Source organism: Solea senegalensis, linkage group LG3 (assembly GCF_019176455.1).
Source record: "Solea senegalensis isolate Sse05_10M linkage group LG3, IFAPA_SoseM_1, whole genome shotgun sequence".
NCBI lineage: Eukaryota > Metazoa > Chordata > Actinopteri > Pleuronectiformes > Soleidae > Solea > Solea senegalensis.
In genome coordinates, this window is record NC_058023.1 from 16,680,716 (window position 1) to 16,692,248 (window position 11,533).

Below are 11,533 nucleotides of genomic sequence, written 5' to 3' on the forward strand. Positions count from 1 at the left end.
CTGTTTTCTGACTCATACAAGTGACTGTATAAAAGTTACTGAAATACTCAAAGATAAAAACAATAAGATATGACAAAATAAAAGGCAATGTATTGAAATAAGAGTAAAGAAAGTAAAATAACCAGAGAGAAAGAAAGTATTAAAGGAAGAAAAAAGAGAAATAAAGTGTGATAAAAAAAAAACAACCTGAAAATATAGATAAAATAAATATAATATAAGGATAAAATAATATAAGATAAAAATCAGAAGTCATTAGTCTGTACACACTGGAATTTAAAGCTAAGCTGAGAGATGGGAAATTATTTAAACTTGCAAAACTGTAACAATGTCATAATTTGTTTTCAACGCACATGGGCTAGAAAATACTACTATTACTACTACTACTACTACTACTACTATTGTTCACATATTCACACTCAATACATATTGGAGATTGTGTGTTGAAGGTGACAAAACAAACAGAAAACTACAGTAAAATAATATTATTACGCTAAATAGTGTTTTGTAGTACACAGTGGTTACACATAGTGGTTCCACAGACTATTTTATTATCCCTTGAACATAATCAATAATAGTTCATCGTGATACCTTAGAGTCTTGATCATTTTAATTGTGTACAAGCTTTACAGTTTTTTAAAGATAGATATTATTGACTCTCTGACCAAAGTCTTATCCTATTAGAGCACATGCTCAAGGTCCGCAGTTACCTCGCCCGGTATTGAGTAGACACATTATGGAATACAGCAGAGGAAATCAGGTCAGATAGATCGAAAATTACATTACTATACTGCTGATTTTAGTATTGATTGTAGTAGTAAGTAGTAGCATTAATTATTCAAACCCTAAATTATTCTCTCCATAATATTAACCACTCTTCTACGCTTTTGCAAGTACTCCAACTGGTGCGTATATAACTTTGAAGCAGTCATCCAATGTTGATATTTAACCCCTCTGAGGCTATTAAATCAGTTCATCTTAGTATCCATTGCTTTCAGTAATATATCTTTATGTGACACATGTTTAATTTCAAATTTGATCCCCGATTTGTTTCTTTATTTAATCTATAAGCTTGCTTTGTGTTTTATATTATTTGATCTAGTCTGCCTCTCGACTTCTGTGTAGTTTTTGTTTACGGCTCTTGATGCATATTTTACTACATTACTATATATTACTATATGCACCTTTATTGGTACTTTGGACATGCAAACGTAACTTTAAATATGTCTCAGGGATGCGTGCCTTTAAACTGTTTTTCAATATTTAGCGATGCTAAAGGAAATAATCACTCCTTTGTCAGAATGAAAATAAATATGATTGGATTCTTTTTTATTGTAAATGTAGGGGTCGGAGGGTGGTGGGTTCTTATAACTAGTCATTTATCCACACTGTCTCGGCATGATGTTTTATTTGAGCCTTGATGAAAAGGATCCATTTTAAAAACGACAGCTTCGCTCTGATGCACTGACATTCATCAGTCCACAAGGCAGCAATTAAAGCTCAAACTGTAACTCCAGAAGAGCACATACATAGAAAAAAAAGGTAAAAGTGGATGTGACAAAGTGACAAAAGTTCATTCATTCTCAGTGTCGCAGTGTTTTTCAGAAATCTACAGATAACAGAGAGAGAAATGTGGTAATAAAGTTGTCGTAACATGAAATGGTCTGTTGAATGGCCGTCAATCTTCAGATTTCAGAGTAGATAGTGTGGCAGGTTACAGTAGATTACTATGCAGTGTCAAACATGAAGCCGATGAAAGGTCATGTGGTGATGTAAAAGGTGTAAATGTGTGTGTGTGTGTCAGACTCAGACTGAGAGTTAGTCATGAGTGTGCATGGTGTTGGGTGAGGCGGTGGTTGGGTTTCGTAGCGGCGTGGGGTGAGCACAGAGGTGCTGAGACGGGCTCTGATTCCCGGTATCATTAACATCAAACCTCCCCTGTGACACCACACGGCGGCCCCGTATTGTCCCAAGACCCTGAAACCTGTGCTGAGAATTTTCTCAGCTTTCAGGTGTTAAAGGGACTGTCTGACATTTTTGTCAAGAGAATGGTTTCAAGTACTTTTTTTTGTAAAATGGACAGGATTTACACCATGCATAAGTTAATAATAAAAGTAAGTTAGATATTTTTATACATTGCACATCCAGATTCAATTAATTTCAATTGAAATCACATTACACATACTCATTTTCTTTAAAACAATGAGAAAAGACATCCAACTCAAGAGTACACATATTTCAACATCAGAGCAAACTATCCAAATGAAATCACTGTTAAATTAAAGCATTTATAGCTATGAGCTGTGTTACAATAAAGTAAAATTGTGTTTGCACTTAAACCTGGGATGTGGACAGTAGTGAAAGAAAAGTCGAGAAGCTTATTCTAAGTAAATATATAAGGAAAATACAAAAAAACATTTGGGAATAACAATAAAAATATATATAAAAAAGTAAAAGGTAAATAAGCAAACAGCAATTGATTATATACTGTACAGTAGGCTTATTATATTATATTATTATATTACATTATCTGACAACTTTAGCAAAAGCAACTTGTAGTTAAGAATTGTCTCCATGTGATCTAATCTAGGAGAGGTAATATACAATATATAGCAACATAAAATAGCTGTAATAAAGTTGTAAAGTACTGACACATTCCTTATCTGTACTTTTACTGTAAAAATACATCGACCACATTCTGTGAAAATGAACTATTCTTAATCTAAAATGTGCATTATGAATAAATGTGTCTCTTTGCCTCAATTAATTGTATTGTTTTTCTGTCACACAAACACTGGCAGCCACTTAAGAGATGAATGATAAAGAAGCAAATTATCATTATCATCATATAGAAGACATAATCAACCCCAAAGTACTGGGGTTAAAAACACCCCAGTACTTTTAAAAATAAACTGCAGGTAAATAACACATACATTCATTTTTAGGATGTTTATATAGCTTCTAGTCAATAAGAGACTTAGAATAAAACACATTTGACATTTAATGAAAGGGGGTTTACAACGATAGGTAGGTGTATGACCCATTTAGTGGAGGAGAAAAAGATCTTCCTCTAGTTAGATATAAAACTTATCTCAAGATGGTTATAAAATATAGACGTACTTCCTCTCTTACCATCTGTGACACACTTTTTACACACCTGTCTGCACTGAAAATACTCAACGTCTTATCTGATGGCATCCCCGGATAATGAGAATGTGACAAAGACACAGTGCACAGGAGTCAGTACAGAACTTTGTTGTTTTATTCACTTCACATCACAGATTAGAGTTACTTGCAACAATTTTGTTTTCTCAAAATCTTAAAATACTTCAGACCAAGGCATCAAATTGAGCCTTTTTTTCTTTTGCGTCATCCAGTAGAAAGTAAAAAGTAAAAAAAAAAAAACACCGTCATTAAAAACAAAACTAAAATACTGGTAAAAACAAAAAAAATAAAATAATAAAAAGCCCACAGAACAAGAATGGAATGTCTTTCTGGACAATAAAAGAAATAACAATAAAAGATCAGAGCTGAACAAAATGTTTAACTAATCAGTGAATATCTGCATCTATTCACAGAAATAAAAAACACTGGCATTCTGCAAATATGACCAAATATGTTTATGTTCTGCCTGAATAAAGTGAGAAAGTCTGGCCCTGTTTGTTCCTTCTCAATATGCCAATTTATTTCTAAAGTCTGGGAGTCTGAAATTTTTTATGCCTAGTCTGTAGACAACATTCCTACAGTTTGGCGCCATCTCTAGCCCGTGTAGGGGAAGTGCAGGAGGACGGCCTGTCCAGGTCCTAGAGTTAAATTATCCAACTCCACTGTGGAGTCTTCTGTAAACTCGATTGTGGAGTTTAAGCCAGCCGTCAGCTTCACCACGGCCGTCGTTGGCAACTCTACTCCCTCTGCAGAAACAAATGACATGGGGTCACAAACTTCAGACAACTAAATATAACATCTTAGCTAGATTAAACAAAAATAATTAAAAATATTATATATATATACCTGTAGGTGCCAGTGAGAGTTTGAGTGTCTCGGGTGCTTCTCCCCAGTTGACAGCTGTTATAAACCTCTCACTCTGGTCCCACAGGCGGAGGAAAGAGAGGGAGGAGGCTGAAGAGTAGAGAGGGTAGTAGTCGCCATGGAGGAGAGATCGCTCTTTGCCTCGCAGGTCGCTCAGGGATCTGAACCACTTCATCACGGCAACGTGTTCCTTCCGCGTCACCTGGAAATTCGACAAGCAAGATTTTTTTTAAAAACCACTGTGATCTTTTCATGTTTGTGTTTCTGACACCACTATACTATGGGTGCGGGTGTTTTGAAATGAGGCAGGCTCTGCCCATCAAAACTGGAGCAACCTTTAAAAAGGTTTCGGGAGTTTTGAATTGATTTAGAATCTTTGAGGATTAGAGTTATGATTTCTTTTTGACACCACCTACTGATATATATAAAATATGTGTCTGTAATATGATAAAATGTAAACGCATAGAGGACAATGGATTATGATGATTGTCACTCCGATCAGTGTTCATGTACACGTGGGCGTTCCGATCACAACTTCATAAACGTGGAGTATTTCAGCTTTATGATTTTGCTGGTAACGGATAATAACAGAGCAGGGGCCAAAAAAAGGGTCTTAATCTGACACACATCATGTTAAATGACAGTGGCATTCATTTTCCAATACAGGCAGAAGTGAAGCTTCTTCTACTACTATTTCTATTATTATTACTCAAAACTCAGGCCATGACATTTTTTTTTATATCCATGTAAATGGGGGAGATGCAATTTATAAAATCTGCATTTGAAAACATTGCTGCTGACGTCCATGCAGTCGAACACAATCTTACCTCAGCTGCCGTATCAACCGCTTCTCCTTCAGCAGGCTCCTTCTCAATGTCCCAAACCATTTTAGGATTTTTTTCACCCTATGAATAAACAAGGCAGTTAAGACAAAAGTCACGCTTCCTAATAGCCGAGAGGTTGTTGACAGACTTCCTGCTGCTCTATGGCTGTGTCGATGCTAACCTGTTGGGTGTGAAGGCCGATTTCATCCCCGTAAGTAAACATGGGAGTTCCGGGCATGGTGAACAACAGGAGCTGGTAGAGACGGATCAGGGACGGAGTCGTTGCCAGTTTAGACAGCTGTTCCAATCTGGCAGCACCGAGACCCCAGCCCAGACTTCTCTGCTGGGAGTGAAGTGTGTCCAAGGCATTAATGCGCTCCACACCTGCACATAATCAGGTGAAATTACTTACTTAAAATAACTTATAGCAAGAATGACAAATAAGGCACACTTTCTTTTTTGCTGGATTCAAAAGACAAAACAGGGAATACAAAAGATGCAAGAAAACAAATCTATGTCCCACGTTATGCTGGTACCAGATACTATTTTTGGAAAAAAGAAAATTAGCATCAAGTAGGTGGAGATGCAACCTAATCGTGCCGAGGCGAGTAGAGCTGCTGGAAATACGCCAATAGTGTCTGGTTGCAGGTTGTGATTTTGAAAACGGAAGTTTGTTTTTTGCAACGTTGACATTTTGTTCAAAATAACAGCTTGAACATGAAGGTGATGGGTGAGGCTTAATAATGAGGACACTTAAAACCAACCTCCATTATTGCTGCTGAGCAGGTCTGACAAGACGAGGTCTACACCAGTGGTGTTGACGAGTCGAGACACCTCCGCAGGTGAGACGCCTGTAGCTACGCCCATCAGGACCCTGGGGAGAGACAATTAGTCTGATTAGTGATATATGTACAAAACAGTGAAGGCAATAGTTTAACAACTGGTTTAAGCGGTTTCAACTGAAAAAGGTTTCACTGCTTTAAAAAAAGCATTCGATTTTGAGTTAAATCTGCACACTTATCTTATCTCAAAATACCCTCCTGGTAGAAAAGTACATTGTGTAATTTCTCTGATTCTCCACAAGGTGTCGCCTTAATGACTATAAAGTGCTTACAGGCTGCAGTTGCCTCACTTGCTGACCTCCCTGACCTCCACTCACTGCTCCCTGCAGCACTGGAATGCATCTCCTCTTTCTCTCATAAAACAGCAAACATTTTCCTGATGCTTTGAAATGTACTTTCCCACAAATTGAGAAGCTTAAAATTCAATATTTACAGAAAACATTTTTTCCCATCAGTGTTTAAAAATTCAAGCAAATTTCCTGCAGAAGAATCTTCAGGAAATTAGTTTTCCATTTCCCCAAGTCTACCAAATGGAACACCGTGTTCCTGCACAGCACGGTGTTTCTGTGGGGGACCCTACAGAAGTAAAACAATGGCAGGCATTAGTTACCCCTTCTTGGTGCCCTCAGTGTTGTTGCCCTGGACAACAGCTTGAAGCATCGTCCATTGAGGAGTGTTGGCAGCATCAGTGAAGTCTGAGAACTTGATGCCATCAACACCCAAACCCATCCAATGTTCTGCTGCGGCCTGTGGGAGAACATGAGCACTTTAGCTTCAAGAGAAATAAAAAGTAAATAAGGGTCACAGTGTTGTTCGTGTGCGTCTCCTACCACAACTTTCTCCATCAAATTACCAGTGTTGCCACCAATAAACCATGGAGATGTCCCATTGTAGTTTGGAGTAAGGTCAAGAACTATAGACATGCCTAAACAAAACAAAAAAAAGAAAAAGGAATTATAATTACAAATACAAAGAAAGCATATCCTCTCAGCAGTTTATTTCAATATAATAACTGCAGTGTCATCCATTTAGAAATTTAGCTTGGTCATATTGGTAATATGCAGCCACATCCTACAAAATATGAATCCCAGAGCAGATTCAAGCTCATGCTCTGAGCTTTTTAAACCATGTATGAAGGCCTACCCTTCTTGTGAGCCTTTTCCATCACGGCGATCAGTTCTGTCTCTTTTCCCTGGCTTGGGTTGATGGTTGTAAGTTCCAGGGTGGCGGGGTTATCGCTCTGGACGGTGTGAAGAGGACCAAGAACGAGGCCTTTCACCTTCAGCTGGTTTATAACATCCAACTTTGCCTCAGCTCCTACAGACGAAGAAGGGGAAATAAACAGCTCAGTGTGAGGTTTACAAAGGACCGGGGGACGCTTGTGTGTGAAATTGTAGCAGGGTCAAAAGGTGGGAAAAAGAGGGCAACAACAAAGTAAAAAAGAATTATGGAGAGAAAAAGCTACGGGTGAATTTTGCTGCTCTCATGTGAATGGCTCCCTCCACACACTCTGCTGGTAATGTGAAATCTGAGTACAAGAGGGTCCTTCATGTGAAAACACACGGTCACGTGGGCTTTTAGGAATTCTGCCCAAGGCTTCTTGGAAACCCTAGAACTCTGGTGTAATTCATTTTGAGAACAGTACAGTCTGTCTTTACTTCTTTCCTTTTTAGATAACTTATATGGTTAAACATATTGAACAACTTTTAAGTTACATTTAATGGGAAACTTTTAGAATGTCATCAAAATGTGATCTGTACACCACTTGAAGGACAGTGTTCCTGAACCTTAACCCTAAACGGAAGTAGAAGAGATATAAAAAAATAACTCTGAAAAATGTCCTTTAGACTTTGAGTCACAGTGTCAGCCATGTCAGCAGTTTGGTATCTTGCCAATTGAGCTAAACCACATACGCAAACATAAGACATTGTCATGAGACTTAACCTGCATAACCGCGTTAGCAAAGTAGTACTTAGTGAATAATCCCTAAATCTTATTTTTGGAAGCAGTGCGACACTGTGAACAAAAATAGGACATGAAAACAGGAGGTATTTAAAAAATCTATAGTGCATTAGAAGCACTGCACAAATAAAATGATTTGATTATTAATCTAATGCTAAATGAATTGCCAACTATTTTGATAAACCAATAATCGGTGCTTTTAAATGTGACTATTTTCTGGTTTCTTTGCTCCATATAACAAAGACATGATTAATATTGAATTATTTTGGTTTCTGGGCAAAAACAAGACAATTTAAAACCTCATAATTTTAAGGTTTGGGGGAACAACTCGTCTACAGATAGACAACTTTATTAGTTGCGCCCCTACAAATAAATATTATACCTTTCAATCCATCAGAGAAAGCTTCGAGGTCGGGGACCTGGTACAGTGGTCCCTCGTTCCACCAATGCATCTCGGGGATGGGTTTGCAGCGAGGAGCCTGGACAATGATCACGATGGCTCCGGCCAGCATGCCGACCCAGCCCAGCCAGAACAGGATGAGCAGCACCCAACGGGTCCTCACCCATCTACAGAAATGAATTTAACTCATTAGATATGGGATGATATACAGTTTTATCAAGCATCACCTGACTGTGGTGACCTGAGACCATCATTTCAATCATGAAACGGGGGAAAATACCTTTAGGTAATTCAAGTAATGTTTTATGTAACATTAACGACATAAGTTCATCCGGAAATACAGACGACATTGCTTATCGCCCACCGTCTAAAACAAGTGAGGATAATCACTTATTTAAGAGCTGAAAATAAGGTATTTATAGCATTTCTGTTACTTAGTTGTTCTTACCCAGGAGTACCAGCAACCCTCATCAGCTCCTCCTTGGAGAGCCCGGTGAATGTCACCTCATCATCGGGAATCTTCAGCTTGACACTGCCATTTTTCTCTCCTCCTGGTGGCTGGCCATCTGTCATCGGCTGCTTCTCGGGATCCAGCTCATTGAGCTCCACCTCCTTCATGTCGATCTCCGTGTCCTTACTCATGGTTTAATCTGATGTCTTGATAGTAGGAGAGACAAAGGGAAAATTCTTACTGTACTGTACATGTATTACAGACTGCAATAAAAAACAGGAAAGTGAGCGACGATTACTTGGACCAAAGAGAGTGCAGAAAGCGACAAACAAAGAGCTCAGGGGGGAAAGATGCAACTAAGAATTGTTTAATGATTATGAAATTAAACGTCGACTATTCAGATTATCAATCAGCTTTTTAAGCTTCTTGGATGTGACCATAAGTTTGAGGTTTGGGAAACACAGTACTGACATTTTTGGAACAAGCGATAACTCAATTTATTGAGAAATGCCGGCAGGTTTATTGATTACAGGTTTATTAATAATCTTTATCACATATGTAGGTTTTACAGCAGATGGCATCTGTAACCCTACAGTACTGCCTCTCTTAACCTTTACCCTGCTGTTCTTGTCATTGTTCTTGGTGTTAAATGTCAATTAGCCTCGGTAGTGCTGTATTACTGCATTTTTAAGTACTACTTCCTCCTGGATGTCTCACTTTGTCTGAAAACATAGGGTTTATCTCCCCTTTGTTTTCATTTTTTATATTATTATTACTCTAAATGTCAGTGACCAACACTAAGCCTCGTATTTAACTCCTGGTTAAAATTCGTTTGTCACATTACTGACTCCTTCTATTCTTTCATTTGCTTATTCTTCTCATTGTCGTACTTTTGTAGTCAGACGGTCGTAATATCGCATTTATCTAGGTTTTTATCTCACTTATATCACACCCTACAGTTGTCTGATGAAACAACAGCAGCTTCTTACAGGGGGAATCAACAGGCGGAAACAATGTAACCACCACAATAAGAGTTGCTCGCTTTTACATTAAAAAAAAACAACCAACAACTCATAAACTCGAATATATTTTTGCCCTGTTGGTCGAATGTGCCCATTAAAATACTTTTAAAATTAGCTTTGAGGAGGTTTGAAATGTCTGGTGTATCGCTTTCCTTATTTTCGGGAGAGATGAAATGAAGCCGCCGCCGACACGTCGTCACGAGCGAAGCCACGAGGCAGACAAACGGCATCAGCTCTGTTCCTCCTTCGTATTAGACTTTAAAAACGAGAGGAAAACCTCGACAAAGTTAATGAAATATTACCTGTTATTCAAGATAGACTCCGTCCACGTCCTTGCGTTTTTCCGCGTCGCTGACGTATTTATTGCTCTGTTAATCTGATTACACATGAGGTTCGCATCGTATTTGTACTTGCCTGTTTCTCCGCCTACCATGGGCGGAGCCAACACCGAAACCCACCCCACCCTTCTGCATTTATCTATGGGAAAGCTGAACAAACAAGTCAACTGGGGCTGCAGCTCACCGTTATATTCATTAAAGATTAATTTGATGATTACTTTCTCGATTAATCGACAAGATGTTTGGTCTAAAAAACCTGCAAATGATAAGGTTTTTCCACACAAACCAAAATGAATCACTTTTAACAATTTCTTTGTTATATAGAGCAAAGAAGATATTCACATTTAAGAAGTGGAAAAATCTGAAAACACTCAAACCAACTGGTTGCTTATCAAAATAGTTGACGAACAATTTAGTAATCTATAACTAATCAATAAATTGTTGTTGCCCTAAAGCAAACAAACAAATAAAATAGCTTAAATAGAACCCCTATATCGCTCATTTTAAACTCATAATACCTTAATATCACAAATTCAGGATTTTCTCCACCACTTAATGTTGAAGGTATCATATGGTCTGTACATTGTCATGTTTATGTCTGCCTTCACACAGTTGCAGCCTTTGTACCTATACCTATTTTCTGACATCTGTTTATTGATTTTCAAGTGAAAGAAAGGGTTCCAGTGTGTGAAATTGAGGTTAAATCATTTTCATTTGACCACTATGTTTTTACAGTAGCCCATAATGGACAAAACTTAACATCTGTTGAATTTTGATGCTACATACATGCTACATACATTCTCCAGCACACTTGAAAGGAAAATATGAGGTGAGGGATGTTCAGCGGCAACATGAAACATCACCAGTGGTAAATTTGACATACTGTACCTTTAATTAGTTCGTCAAAACTAATCGATTAATTGTGGTGCAGCTCTCGTGGATATGATACCTACAATATACATGTACAGTATACATACATTGTTTTTTTTGGCTGCCCACCTTGTCCACGTCTCTTTTAAAAAGTGGTGCTTCATCTTAATGTGATTTTCCTTAAAAAAGTTAAATTAAAAAAAGTAGTAGCTTACAGACCTTACTCTCCAGGTGAGGCCTGTAATCATTTGATTAATAAAGAGTGGCTCATTGTTCTTCACTCCACTCATTTAACCACCACTTCACACACACAGTCTGGTTTCCATCACTTCAGGGGGCATTACACTGACTTACATTAATTTTCTGGAGACTTACTCTAACTTTAACCATGACTACAACTCGCCTAACCTCAACCTCATGTCATCCTGAACATACAACATGTCTTCACCTTCATTTATGTTATGCAGACTTGATTTTTGTCTCCACAATGGGACAGAGTAACAGATTAAGGTCCCGACAACACACACACACACACACACACACACACACAGACCGCAAATTCATCAAACCTTTACTGATCAGTCTTTTCACTGTGATTTGATGAATGTGTCAACAAATCAAACAAAGACACATTTCTCTCTTGGCTGTAATGAAGGCATTTCATTTATTTCAGTATCTTGGCAGCAACAGCACTGATTGACTCAGTCATTACAGGTCATAATTGATTCATTGCGCAGTTATTTTCTTGATTAATCGATAAGTTGTTTGGTCTATAAAATGTCAGAAAATGTAGATCAG

At 38.0% G+C, this 11,533-nt stretch overlaps 1 protein-coding gene across 1 annotated transcript; it reads right to left on the minus strand.

The window, feature by feature from the left end:
- Positions 1–3,237: 3,237 nt before the first annotated feature.
- Positions 3,238–9,913, minus strand: slc3a2a (solute carrier family 3 member 2a). The gene is made up of 11 exons (XM_044022381.1): positions 9,830–9,913; positions 8,503–8,711; positions 8,037–8,221; positions 6,836–7,009; positions 6,523–6,617; positions 6,303–6,439; positions 5,615–5,724; positions 5,032–5,234; positions 4,854–4,931; positions 4,009–4,228; positions 3,238–3,908 (listed from the first exon to the last, which is right to left on the minus strand). The coding sequence occupies exons 2-11, from the start codon at positions 8,694–8,696 to the stop codon at positions 3,757–3,759; spliced, it is 1,548 nt and encodes a 515-aa protein (XP_043878316.1). The 5' UTR covers positions 8,697–8,711; positions 9,830–9,913; the 3' UTR covers positions 3,238–3,756.
- Positions 9,914–11,533: the final 1,620 nt, after the last annotated feature.

Coding starts and splice junctions, on each gene's coding strand:
- slc3a2a (XM_044022381.1), bottom strand. CDS start 8,696: ATGAGTAAGGACACGGAGATCGACATGAAGGAGGTGGAGCTCAATGAG. Junction 7,010..8,036: donor TTTCTCTGATGGATTGAAAG/GTATAATATTTA, acceptor CTTCGTCTGTAG/GAGCTGAGGCAAAGTTGGAT. Junction 6,618..6,835: donor GGAAAAGGCTCACAAGAAGG/GTAGGCCTTCAT, acceptor TGTTTTGTTTAG/GCATGTCTATAGTTCTTGAC.